At 39.0% G+C, this 14,512-nt stretch overlaps 1 protein-coding gene across 2 annotated transcripts in view; it reads left to right on the forward strand.

Moving 5' to 3' along the window:
- KDM1A (lysine demethylase 1A) overlaps positions 1 to 14,512 on the forward strand; it is a 79,989-nt gene that overhangs the window by 37,299 nt on the left and 28,178 nt on the right. For both annotated transcript variants that reach the window (XM_072609242.1, XM_072609243.1), the window contains 4 exons: positions 2,596 to 2,688; positions 6,746 to 6,852; positions 9,763 to 9,844; positions 11,327 to 11,421. In XM_072609242.1, the coding sequence (XP_072465343.1) occupies positions 2,596 to 2,688; positions 6,746 to 6,852; positions 9,763 to 9,844; positions 11,327 to 11,421 (377 nt within the window). The remainder of the gene's footprint in view (positions 1 to 2,595; positions 2,689 to 6,745; positions 6,853 to 9,762; positions 9,845 to 11,326; positions 11,422 to 14,512) is intronic.

Here is a 14,512-nt window from a genome sequence, read left to right on the forward strand (position 1 = left end):
GGAAGTCAACTCAGGAAGAGTAGAGAGCTCTAAAGAAAATCCTGAAAAGCCAGAGAAACCCTGACATCGTAGAAGAAAGGGTGAAATCGTCAGAAGAGGTTGATATGGATGAACAGAGAATTCAGTAACCTAGATGTTAAAAAGACACAAGGATAGAGAACAAAGGATGGATGCAAAGGTTTGGCACAGCCCTGCCAAGGTAAAAGGACTAAAGCCCAGAATGAGGGAGACTGATGAGGAAATCTGAAGGTGAACAGAATTGTAGAAAGGAGGAGGATCAGAGAAGTGATGTGACTACTGCCTGAGGTGGAAGGGACAATAACTAATATTAGAGAAAAGTTGACCTGCTCACTTCCTGCTTTGCTTCTCTTTTCTTTATTAGATGAGATATTATAGATAAATCACTTTGCAAACCTTAAACATGCTATAGAAGTGTTATCGTAGCCAAGGAGAATCATTGTTTAACTGGAAAGGACAGAACTACAATGGGTAAATAGGGATTCACACTCAAGATAAAGAAAGAAATAAGAGAACTGCCCTTGCAGAATTCAGTTATCCAAGCTCAGAGGAACTAGATATGTTCCAGAGCAGTGAAAGAACTGGTAGGTTGGGTCGTTTAGCTATTGACAGTGGTCTTTGAACGATCGTAGAGAATTAAAGGTATGATAAGATTGGAAGAGAAGGGCACGTTGGATTCTGTAAATTCGAGTCCTTAACTAAGCTATGGGTTTGATTTCTAGAAAATGAAGTGATCTCCAAGAACCAACATATCTTCATGATGAACAACAATAAACAGATCATGGCAGAGAGCACTTATTTCCTTTTATAACAGGGTTATTAGCGTACAAGTAGATTAGGGAAGTAGAGTTTTCTTAGATTTTAGCAAAACATTTGACAAAGTTTCTTGCTTATGGAAGAGATAGGTCAGTTATAGTATAGGAATGGTTTGGGGGTTGTTTGGTTGTTGCTGTCTTGGGATTGAACCTTTTATTCACTAGTGTAGGAAGCTCCCTTCTAACAATGCAGACAGGCACTTTCCTCTAAAAACTATCGCCTTCCGTTGCTGCCTGGAGCACTGGGATGTCAAGTGATTTCCCCAAGGTCACACAGCCAGTATATGTCAGAGGCAGGACTTGAACCTAGTTCTTCCTGATTCTAAAGTCACCTCTTCCCCCAGCATGCCTCTCATGAGTGTAATGGGATGTTATTGTGCAGCAAGAAATGAAAACTCTAAGGAATTCAGAGAACTCTGTGAAGATGTGTCTGAATTGGTGGGGAGTAAAATAAGCAGAACCAAAGGAACACTCTAGAATGACTACAGCAGTGTAAATGAAGAGATCATCAAGAAGTCAGCTGTGAATTAATGAAAAACCTGTGAAATTCCCAGAAAATGGATAGTTAAACACCTTTTTCCTCAAGGCAGGGGAAGACCAGAACACGTTGGTGTATTCGTTTGTCAGCTGAGGCCAGTATATCTGATTTTTTGTTCAGTTGTTTTTTTTTTATCAAGAAGTTTCCTTCTAGACAGGTGGAGAAGTGTTGGGGGGTTTTTTCCCTTTCCCAGAAATAATCAACATAACGACAAAGAATAACAATGATTTTTTTTTAGATGGAGAATTGTGGGCTAGACAATAGTATAATTAGGTTGATTCAAAACAGGTTGAACGGCCAGATTCAAACAGGTCATTTTTGGTTCTCTGTTAGCTTGGAAAAAAGTCCATACTGGGTGCCTCAGAGACCTGTGGTGTGAAACATTTTTATCAGTCACTTGAATAAAGACATAGGTGGTATGCTTATCCAATATCAAAGATAACACAAAGCTCAGGAGATAACACTAACACTGTATAAGAGTCAGAATTCAAAATAATTTTGACAGGGTAAAACCTTGGACTTAAGTCTCAGATAACATGTGATATGAGTTTTACACTGGTTTGAAAGTAACTTCACCAGCACACTGCTGGGAAGTCATGGTAAAAGAACAGAAAAAGATCCGACAGTCTTGCTAGGCTGCAAGCTCAGGGAGCCAGCAGAGGGATAACACTACCCTCAAAGCTAATACAGTGTTAGGCTGTTTAAGATGAGAAGGACCAGGCATGGCAATTAGCGTAAACATTTCATCATAATTTTACTTTGAAATAACAGTTTTCCTGATTTCTCTATTTTCTTTGCCTCCTGGGTAAAATACAGTGACTGCCTTGATTAAAGCAGCTTGGTCCTTTAAGACATTCTCAAACTCTAGTTCTTTTAAAAGAAGACCTAGGATATTTAAGAGTATCTAGGACTAGGGAGGTGATAGTCCTGCTGTATCCTGCTCATGTTAGATCCCATGTGAGGCATTGTGTTCAGCCCTGAACTCCATATTTTAGAAAGGGCACGCTTAAGTCACAGCATCCATAGGAGGACAGCTAGGATGTTAAGGGCCTAGAGTTCACACTATATGAAGATTGTTTGAAGGAACTGGGGTAGCCCAGAGTCTTTTAACAGATAATGAGTTGGACTAGACTGTGGCCTCTGAGGTCCCTTCCAACTGAGGTTTTGTGATTTTTGAATCAGGAAAGGCATGTAAAACTTATTTCTAACTCATTCCTTCTTTAGGTGATACTGTTCTTGTTCATAGAGTTCACAGTTACTTAGAACGTCATGGTCTTATCAACTTTGGCATCTACAAGAGAATAAAGCCCCTGCCAGGTAAGAAACCAGCAAGTTACAATGAAGTTGAATTATAAATTGTTTAGACTATTTTGTTTTCATACTAATTTTAATCCTTTCTTTGAGTCAACAAAATCATTTGTATGTACAACTTTTTCCCTATTTATCTTTGGGTTTTGTGGAAAATGTCAGGAAAACTCAATTCATTTTGAATTGAAAGCACATAAATTGTCTTTGTGTGTGTCTGGGAGCTTTTTGCTCTTATACGAAATTTAAATCCTTGTTCTATAAGCTTTCAGTTTGATACATGGCACGATGGTGATATTTTTCCAAATTTAGGTAAATCACGTTAAATTCAGAAGTTTTAGATGGAATTCAGTGGAAGCACTTGTTTTAGACTTTGTAACTAACAAATTACTTTTCATTTCCCTGACCTTTTCTAATCTGTATGATTTTTACAATATTTGTCAAAGACCCAACAGCCAGAAAGATTTTTGAGGATAGATAGGCTGTATTCTGTGTCCATGGAATAGTTCAGTAAAAAGCAGGCCACAGAATTTCATGGTTACACACACTAAAGATAAAGGAAATACCATATGGAAATTCCCATCTGATAAGTTGTATTGTACACAGTGTTTTCACATCTCTTTTCTCATGTGATGAAATGCTGTCAGATCTAGTTAGCAGCTTTGGTATGAGGTCAGGCTTGGGCTCACATCTCAGCTATCTGCCAGCAGTTTGCTGTGGAACTGTGGCCAAGACTCCTCCTAACTCTCAGAGCTTTGGTTTCTTTATTTGTTAAAGGAAGATGATCTCTGTACTATCTACTTCACAGGTTATGGTTTGGAAAATGCTCTGTAAACCGTAAAGCACTGTAGAGCTGTGAGCCATTGTTTTTCCACTGTTCACATTATTGGAGGAAAAAGGCTTTATACATTTTCAGTTAATCCAAAAGCATTTATGAAACACTTTGTTAGGTACTGTGTGAAACTCTAGGGATTGCAGAGTCATAAAAGGAAGCACAATGACAGCTGCTGTTATTGTTGGATCATTTAGGACAATGATACATCATCCTATTAAAGAAGCAGGTGCCAAAGAACGTAAAAAGGATCTTAGGTACGTTGATACCAATGAAACTGTCAAACAGTGTGTGACAAGACGGTTTTAGAGGGAGAGGAGGGGAGGGGAGGAAAGAAATCTTCCATTTTGAATGACTATGGCATAAAAACAAAAGACATCAGTAAAACTTTATTTTAACCCTTTAGGAGAGAGAGAGTTTACTGCTTTTTTGCTCCTTTTCTATTTTATTTGAGATAGCAAATGTCTCTGGGTTTGGAGAGCCAGAGATAGATGTTGGAATTAAAGATAATTGAACACAAATTTTCAGAAAGAGAAACACAATTAGAAGTAAAACTACATACAATATGATATGAGGCAGCACCTAGGGTACATTTTGCTTCTGTAATTCCAGCCCCAGGGAAGTGAATGATTTTTTTTATCATTGTGACATTTAGCATTTCATTATGATACTTGGGAATTAATTTTGAGTGTCTCCTTTATGGTACGTATAGAGGAAAGGTTTCCTGGAGAGAGAGGAAGAGAGAGAGAGAGAGAGAGAGAGAGAGAGAGAGAGAGAGAGAGAGAGAGTGTGTACACTACAGTTGTAAAGGCCAATAGGAAATAATTAGCCGCATGTAAACTATGTATATGAAGGGTTGCTTATAAAGCATGTTCTGTCTGTATAAATTGTCTCTTCTAAAAGGTTAAAGAAGTTTTATTAATATGGTTTCTTTTTACACCATCTTCATTTCCAAATGTAAGATGTCTTCCCTCCCCTCCCCATGGTATTGAATCTTATCTTTTTTTAAAAAAAAAATTTATTTATTTAACTTTTAACATTCATTTTAACAAAATTTTGGGTTACAAATTTTCTCCCCTTTTATCCCCTCCCCCCCCAAACACCAAGCATTCTAATTGCCCCTATGACCAATCTGCTCTCTCTTCTATCATCCCTCTCTGCCCTTGTCTCCGTCTTCTCTGTTGTCCTGTAGGGCCAGATAGCTTTCTATACCCCTTTACCTGTATTTCTTATTTCCTAGTGGCAAGAACATTACTCGACAGTTGATCCTAACACTTTGAGTTCCAGCTTCTCTTCCTCCCTCCCTCCCACCCCTTCCCTTTGAAAGGCAAGCAATTCAATATAGGCCAAATCTGTGTAGTTTTGCAAATGACTTCCATAGTAGTTGTGTTGTATAAGACTAACTATATTTCCCTCCATCCTATCCTGTCCCCCATTACTTCTATTCTCTTTTGATCCTGTCCCTCCCCATGAGTGTCGACCTCAAATTGCTCCCTCCTCCCCATGCCCTCCCTTCCATCATCCCCCCCACCCTGCTTATCTCCTTATCCCCCACTTTCCTGTATTGTAAGATAGGTTTTCACACCAAAATGAGTGTGCATTTCATTCTTTCCTTTAGTGGAATGTGATGAGAGTAAACTTCATGTTTTTCTCTCACCTCCCCTCTTTTTCCCTCCACTAAAAGTCTTTTGCTTGCCTCTTTTATGAGAGATAATTTGCCCCATTCCATTTCTCCCTTTCTCCTCCCAATATATTTCTCTCTCACTGCTTGATTTCATTTTTTAAAGATATGATCCCATCCTCTTCAATTCACTCTGTGTACTCTGTCTCTATGTGTGTGTGCGTGTGTGCATGTAATTTGAATCTTATCTTTAAAGGAGTTTTTTATGTCTCACATTAATAACTTCATCAATATTAACATACCTAAGACAGTTTTTACGGTTTTTAACATCTGTTTCTTTAAAAGAATGATACATTGTTTCCATAAATGATCCAACAATAACAGCAGCTTTTTTTGGTTTTGTTTTTTAATTTTTTGACTGTGGATTCCCCAATTTTCACAAATGCTTCTGGATTGATTTAAAATTTACAAAGCACTTTATCCAAAACAATGAGAATCTATATACACTGGCACTTTACCAGAAGCTTTTCCTGTGTGTGTGACTGTATGACTGAATAAATGCCTTACATGTGGCTAATCCTGTTTTCCTATTGACTTTGATAAAATTGTAACATAGTAATATGGGTCACTGTTTTGCCTCTTATGTTAATTAAAGTAATATTTAAGAATACAACAACTCTTTTGAAGTCCCCTAAAGCTAAAGTCATCATTTTCAGGTGAGAGAATGAGTCCCAAAGCCCTCAGCCGCTGAAGTGGCTGGACTTCCAGCCCTGTGTTGGCCTGTTTGGCCCTGCTGCCATTTGCTCCTCGCTGTGCTTCAGTTGCCAAATCAGAAGCAGAACTCTAGGGGTCCCTTCCAGTCCTAAGATTCTGTGACAAAATATTAACAAGACTTGTCACAAAATAGGCGCAGCCTTGCATTCTTTTATGTGTGAAGCAGTAATTTAAAGGACTGCCCCATGGGAGGGCAAAGGGATTTAGCCAGACACACTGAACCTGAATTGGTTTCGAACAAAAACTGTCTTCCCCCTCCTCAATCTCTTAACACACTTTGGCTCAAACTAGGCCCTTCGAAGATTAATGTCACGGTGACAATCGCTTGAACTTAAAATAAACTTAAGGACACTTATTGCCAGATGAGGAGAAATGAAAAAAAAATCGGCAAAGTAAATATTCAGTTAATGTGAACTTTTGAGTGCCCAACATTGGGATTAAAGATTCTCTGTGTTTATAAGTCCCAGTCACTGCAGCTGCTTTTCACTGGTATATTTTAAGCACTAATTGTGTGTTTCAAAAACAGTTATTTGAACAGTTGATACGAGTTTTAGGGCTGGAAGAGATTTTATAAGTCATTGAATCCAACCTCCTTTATTTTATAAGGAAATGGAGCCCCCAGAGAGGCTATGGCCTTGCCCAAGATCACACACATAGAAGTAGCAGAGCCAGGGTTTGAACCAAGGTCTCTTGACTCTAGCTCTAATTCTCTTTGAATGTTTCTGTGACACATTAAGGTTTTATAGATTGTAATAATAAAAGAAACTTTTATAGATTGTAATATATTTAAACATAGAAAAATAACATTTACTCTAATTTTTACTTAATGTTTATGTTTTTAGCTAAAAAAACAGGAAAAGTTATCATTATTGGTTCAGGGGTCTCAGGCTTGGCAGCAGCTCGTCAGTTGCAGAGTTTTGGAATGGATGTCACCCTTCTGGAAGCCCGGGTAAGAATTTTAGTTTGAGACGTAGCTAAAGGCAAGAACCAATAGGGAACTACCTGCTGTCATTTAATGTTTTTTTTCCTAATTATCTGTAAAAGCAATTTTTAATATTTTTTTTTTAATTTTGAGTTCCAAATTCTCTCCCTCCCTTGAGAAAGCAAGCAGTTGGATATAGGTTGTACACATGTAGTCATACAAAACATATTTTCATGTTAGTCATGTTGTAAAAGAAAATACAGACCAAAAAGCAAACAAGAAAAATAATATTTAAAAAAATATTCTTCAGCTTGCATTCAAACTCCATAAGCTCTTTCTCTGGAATGGCATACACTTTTCATCATAAGTCCTTCCAGATTGTGTTGGTTCATTGCATTGCTGAGAATAGTAAGTCATTCACAGTTGATCATCATACAGTCCTTCTATCACAGTGTACAGTGTTCTCCTGGTTCTGCTCACTTTACTCATCATCAGTTCATGCAAGTCTTTCCAGGTTTTTCTGAGAGCATCCTGCTTATCATTTCTTGCAGCACAGTGGTATTCTATCTTGATCATATACCACAGCTTGTTCAACCATTCCCCAACTGATGGCCATCCCCTCAATTTCCATTTCTTTGCCACCTTTAGAAGAGCTGTTATAAATATTTTTGTACATATAGATCCCTTATTTAAATCTCTTTGGGATATAGACCTCAGTAGTGGTATTGCTGGGTCAAAGGGTATGCACAGTGTTATAGCCTTTTGGGCATAGTTCCAAATTGCTTTCCAGAATGGTTGGATCAGTTCACACCACTAGCAACAATGCTTTAATGTCCCAGTTATCCTACATCCCCTTCAACATTGTCATTTTCCTTTTCTGTCACGTTAGCTAATCTGATAGATGTGAGGTGGTTGTTTTAATTCGCATTTCTCTACTCAATAGTGATTTAGAGTATTTTTTATCAGTTGGGGAATGATGCATATTTTTATAAATTTGACTCAGTTCTCTATATATTTGAGAAATGCGACTTTTTATCAGAGAAACTTGCTATAAAAATCTTTTTAGTTATGATTACTAAATGTATTTCCCTCCATCCTATTTTTTACTTCTCTCTCCCTGCCCCCCCTTCACCCTATCCCTCCTCAAAAGTGTTTTACTTCTGACCACTACCTCCCCTTCTCTCAGCCCTGCCCACCTTCTCTTACCTTTCTTCCCCACCCTTCCCTACCCTTTTTCCCTGTGGTGTAAGATAGATTTCTATATTCAGCTGAGTGTATTTGTTATTTTCTTTTTGAACCAGTTCTGATGAGAATAAGGTTTAAGCATTGTCTACCACCATCCCACCTCCCCATCATTCCCTCCACTGTATAGGCTCTTTCACACCACTTTTATGTGAGAAGATTTACCCCATTCTGCCTCTCCCTTCCCTCTTCTCCTAGAGCATTCCCTCTTTTGCACTTCTTAATTTTCTTTTTTTAAATGTCATCCCATCATAGTCAACTTACACCATGCCCTATGTCTATGTATATTTCTTCTAACTGTCCTAGTAATGGCTAAGTTCTTAGGATATACAGGTATCATCTTCCCATGTAGGAATGTAAACAGTTTAATCTTATTGAATCTGTTATTTCTCTTTCCTGTTTACCTTTTGGTGCTTCTCTTGTATTTGTAAGTAAGATTTTCTTTTCAGTACTGGTCTTTTCATCAGGAATGCTTGAAAGTCCTCTATTTCATTAAATTTGATTGTGGCCAATCAAACCTCAGCCTTGGATCACTCCCACCATTTACTTTGGCTCCTACACACATGCTACTCGGGCCATCAGACCTCTTCTCAGACAAGTGGCTGTCCAACGTGACTCTCTCTTCTTTCATGTGTGAAGTTGAATGCTTTTTAACTTGTGGAAGACTTTACGTTTATTCAGATTGGATTTCCTATTACTAGATTTATCCTTATGCTTTGGCCTATTAAGATCTCTTTGAAAGGTCCAGTTTTTCAGTATTTTTGCTATCCTTTCCAGTTTTAATGTGTGTGTGTGTGTGTGTGTGTGTGTGTGTGTGTATGTGTATAAGGTTAAATAGTGCAAGCCCATGTATAAATCTTGGAGACATTCCTCTTACCGGGCCTAACCAGCTTAGAGGTTGATTGGATTATCCACTTTTTATGCTCCTCTTCCCCCCATCCACACCCCCCAGCCCCTGCAGAATAGGAAAGGGGCCAAGTCTTTGGCCTTGACTCATTCTAGAGATTTTCTATTCAGGCAGGCTGTAGTAAAATTCAATAGTAGTAAGATCACTTCTGTTGCTCTTTTAATTTTCACCAGAAGCCTTCCACCATGCTTCCATCCTTTACAGGGTTTTTAGGTTTCTTCACATGAGCCTGCCTTATGCCACCTCTATGGAAACTTGAGCCTTTAACTCTTTAACTCTCCATATAGTAGGGAACATTTGGCAGAGAAAACTTCAGGTTATTTTTTCAGTTTGGGACTGCACATAATGGGGAAGTGGTAAGTGCAGGGTGAGCTTGGACCACGTGGGAATGTATATAAGAGGAATTTTAAATATATGTCCATCATACTAGCATAGTATGTAAATCATTAAATGTACATTTGGAATGGCAACACTTGAAACTGTGTAGCGCTGATAGCCTGTTCCTACGCAGCTCCTTTGTGGGAAGTCAGATCTCTGAAATTCCCTAGGAGTCTGCCTCCTGTGTTACATGGTGCTTCAAACTAAATGACAACCAAGATCTGACATCTTTTTACTTGTTCGTGTCCTTGTTTTTAGTGCCTTTTTTGCCTTATATCATAAAGACACTAGCTGTAATTCTTATTTGGGATTATAGAGGGTAGAAAGCTAACATGATGGACAAGTAGAGGGGAGAGAGCATGAGTATAAATTTACATTGCATATCTTGTCATTTAATTCCTGAAAAACAGGATCGTGTGGGTGGAAGAGTAGCTACCTTTCGCAAAGGAAATTATGTAGCTGATCTTGGAGCCATGGTGGTAACAGGTCTTGGTGAGTCTTTTTAAATTGTATTCTATATAATATGGTTTGCCAAAGATAACGTAAAAATAATACTTGGCTTGTCTGAGACATTACATTACTGCATCTATGTACAATTAGTTTCCATATTTTTATTTATAGAGAAAATGCTTATAAATGTGTAAAGAGAGCTTTATTGATGAAACATGGCTTTTATTTTTCCCCCATTTGTGTTATAAATGTTTATTGAAATAAAACATTTTTCCCATATTCACATCAACATGAAAGTACAATAAGAAGTCTACTGATAATTCTGAAATTTGTTTTTGCCCATCCTCATTTAAAGCATTAAAAGCTGGAAGGAACTGGGGTTATCTAATCCAACCTTTAATTTGTTCTGGAATTTCCCCTGTAACAAGTTCTCAATCTGGGATCCATGAATTTGTTTTTTAAAAATTTTGATAACTATATTTCAGTGTAATTGGTTTCCTTTGTGATCATGTGTATTTTGTTTTATGCATTTAAAAACATACTTTTGAGAGGTGGCCTTTAAGCTTCCTCAGACAAAGGGAACCATGACACAACAAAGATGAAGAAGTCCTGTTCCAGCATCTCGGACAGCCGGGCATTAGCTTCTCTGTTTGAGCACACCTAGAAGTAGGAAACTCGTGACTTCATTAGGTGATTCACTACTGTCTCAGAGTAACAGAAAAGGCTTTTCCTTATATCAGAACAAAAATCTGCTTTCCTAAAATTGGAACACACTGACTCCAGATCTGCTGCCTGGAATTATAACAAACCTAATCCATCTTGAATATATTAAACTTGCAGATATTTGAAGAGAGTTATGGTGTTCCTTCCGTAGTCTTCAGGATAAACACCCCCAATTCCATCAGTTTGTCTCCTATGACATAATTTATCAGCCCCTCACCACCCTGGTCTCCATCTTGCACTTGCTGTTTCCAGTTTGACCATCCCTCTTTAGGACAGTGCTGAATGCACTCCTTCAGCCATGGTTTGCTCAGCAGAGAACGTTAGGATTATTACCTCACTTGCTGGAGCCACTGGACTGCTAGTAATGTGGTCCAAACATGCTGCCAATAATGCATTCCAGCGTAGCACTCATTTTTTGGTCTCCTGCATCATGCTTTGGACTAATGTTGAAGTTCAGCTAAAACCCTTCCCTTAGCCATACTTACCAGACCACACTAAGATAACTGATTTTTTTCAATGTAACTGCAAGATGTTTGACATTTATTAAGTCTCTGTTAGATTTCCTGTTATTAACTTTGTCCCATGGTTCCAGCTCGTATAGTTTTTTTGGGTTTTTTTTGCATTTTGTCATCTTGTGCTCTGGACCTTTGTAGTTGATCTTGTGTTCTCATTAGATGGCTTTGCTTATTGCCAGACACTGTATTTAACTGTAATCAGGCCCGATGTAGTTATGGATGAGGAATCTCTTTTACTGTTCTCTTCATGAATATGCCAGACTTAATTGGTGAAGTTCTTTTCCAGGAGGGAATCCAATGGCTGTGGTCAGCAAACAAGTAAATATGGAACTGGCCAAGATCAAGCAAAAATGCCCACTTTATGAAGCCAATGGACAAGCTGTAAGTCAAGAACAAACAGAACTTTTCAGAATGACTTTCATTCCATTGGAAATGATTTCAAGGAAATATTGGTGGTGGAACTTTCTTATTTCTCAAAAAATTTGAGGTATAAGGAAATACAAGATATCCCCATTTTCTGGTGTATGGGACAGAATTCTTACTCAATATATATAATAATAGAAATACATTTAAGGTATTTTTTTTACATGCACACAGTTATGGCATATAATACTGAATCTCAGCTACATCATATTGTTTCACAGCTCAAGCCACCAAGTCTCAGGGGCATCTGAAGAGTCAGAAATGAGCGAGCTCTGCCCCTTCCTTTGCTTCTCTCCCCTAGGCCTCCCAGCATACTCCTCAGCCTCTGTGTGTTTCTTGTGGCTACAGGTTGAGGTTTATACCCCTATTTTGGGTGAATTAGGAGCCTGCCCAGGTCCACTAAATGCTTATTGAGGCCTTGCTCTTAACAGTAGCATTTGCCTAATGTCAATATGTGCTGGTTGCCTAAAAATTAAATGACAAGTGCTGTTGTCATTAGCATTTTCACTTGTTCACAGCATACTTTGAAGCTTCATTTCCTATATGATCTAGACCAGTTGGGCAGTGCTCGTTTGCACACGAGTCATCGTGGGACTTGTCAGTTATAGCTAAAGTGAGCAACAATTAATGAAGCTCTCCTGTCACTGGGAACCTGTACTGCTTGTGAATATGAGCACACCAGCAGTATCTGTGACACAGTAAACAAGTGGGAAGATTGCCTTTGCCTTTAGATGCCACTTATTTGCTGTTACTTAATGCAACAAAACCCCAGCTCCTGACCTGAGGGAGTAAAAGAGCCACTCAGTACAAAACAGTCTTACCACTAGCCTTCCCCAACCTCCAGCCTTAGTAGAGGCTTTCCTGGAGGGAGGTAGTCCAGGGAGCATAGGATTCTCATTTTGCAGGTGAGGAAATTGAATTCCAGTGAGAAGTCCAGACTTGTTGACATGACTTAGTAAGTGACTGTGCTAGGGATTTGAACCTCATACTTTAGACTCCAGTGCAAAAGACTGAAAAACAATGGATAATGTTTTTTGGCAGAGAAGGGGAGTGTCTTACAGCCTTGTGTTTATTCCGATCACTTGCAGTAATGGGGGTTCAGTGGTGCTAACTCTCAGCGACAGAAATGAACCACTCTAACTTTGGTTTTGGAAGAAGATTCAGTACTTTACGTTTATTAAGTGCCTGCTGCGTGCCAGGCACAGAAGATACAAATACAAAAAAATGAAAGCGGTCCCGTCCTCAGGGCACTAAAGTTCTGGGGAGGGCACCATCGAGTGCACAGACAAAGCAATATAGAAGCTAGTGCATGATCTCAAGAGTGGCAGAATGGCGCTACCAAGGGCAGGCTTGCTGTACAAGGTGGTACTTGATCTGTGCCTTGGTGGGGACAGGGGTTTCCTCGAGGCTAGAGGAAAAGGGAGTGCCTTCCACACATGGAAGCAGCTTGGGGTGAATGGTTGGGCTAGATTTGTGAAAAGAAGAAAGCCAGAATTCCTGAAAACTGTCTTCTTCTTCCTCCTGTGCAAATCAGTAAAGGAAGCTTTCTGAAGCAAGTGAACAGTCCAGCCAGAAACAGAATCCTTATTTAGGAGGGAAATTATTTGTCTCTTTTAAACGAAGGATTCGTATTTCTGCTTTTAGCAACATCATTCGGAAGCGGTGTAACGAAATCCTTACATGGGTTGCTGTGTGTATTTGTTGGCAGATGTTCAAGGTGATTTGTCTCCTTAATGTTTTAGTTCTTCTACTTTATTTTTTTTACGTCTCAGTTACAAAGACCTGATAACAAGCATTTGGAGTAACAATGGTGATATTTAACATTCACAGCGTTTATGAACTCTTTCAAATAACATTAAATACCTATGTATTTAATACTTAGATACTGAGAGAAGTGTAAGGATGGTGTGTCCTGTCCCTCCCCATAGAGCTTATTAACCTGGTAATAATAAGAATAGCTTATTTTACAGAACATTTTTCTCACAATAACCTGATTAGCTGGTGCAGGTGTCATTGTCCTTGAGCTCAAGACAAGCTATTGTTGTGTAATTAGTATCAGCTCAAGTAAGTCTTCTGGTCTTCACTGATAAGTAGAATACAAATTAGAACTCTTGAGCAGAGGTTGAAGCAATACAATAGTGGGAAGAGAGAACCAGCTGACCTGATATCCAGGTTCACATCCTGCCCATCACACAGTGCTGGTGACTATGAGCAAGTCAGGAAGCCCTTAGTGATCCAGGGATCTCTCTTAAGGCTCCAAGGTAATGGGAGTCGCTCTTCTGTAGGGCGTAGGCTCATTTTGGGGTTGAGTTCTCATCTTCGATGAACTTGGTAGCCCTGAACAAAACAGTAAATAAATGAAAAGAGTACAGGGTGCCTGGGAGAAGTGATGACAAGAGTGTTCTCTCAGTTGCATCTCTGGTGTAGGTAAGTGTGGCTTTTTAATGAATTAGTGGGAAAACCAAAACTAAGTTCTGGGTTATACACTTAAAAGTGTGTAAAACACTCTTCTAAATTTATGGTTCCAAGGCTTCAACATGGGACCATTGTCCTCCATTTCAATTTCTTGTTAGTCTTTCAGTTCCTCTTATGCAGAATTCTGCCTCTCCTACATAGACTTAGAACTGGAAAGAACCCCAGAAACTCTGTAGTCCAGGGGTGGAAAACCTGCACCCTTGAGGCCACGTGTAGCCCTCTAGGTCCTCAAGTGCGGCCCTTTGACTGAGTCCAAGTTTTACAGAACAAATCCTTTTATTGAGATTTGTTTTGTGAAGTTTGGGTTCAGTCAAAGGGCTGCACTTGAGGACCTAGAGCCCCACATGAGGCCTCAAGGCCACAGGTTCCCCACCCCTGATCCTAGCTCAACCTCGTAATTTTACAGAGAAAAAAATGTGACCTTTAGAAAGGGGAGGTGATTTGTTGAGGTCACATAAATGAACAGCACAGCCAGAATTGTCAGCATTATTTGCAGATTTCTAGTACCTTGCTGCACTGTTCTGTAATAATGTACTTCAGGCAAAATTAACATAGTAGGAATTTCTTGATTTCT

Source organism: Notamacropus eugenii, chromosome 5, assembly GCF_028372415.1.
Source record: "Notamacropus eugenii isolate mMacEug1 chromosome 5, mMacEug1.pri_v2, whole genome shotgun sequence".
Classification (NCBI taxonomy): Eukaryota; Metazoa; Chordata; class Mammalia; order Diprotodontia; family Macropodidae; genus Notamacropus; species Notamacropus eugenii.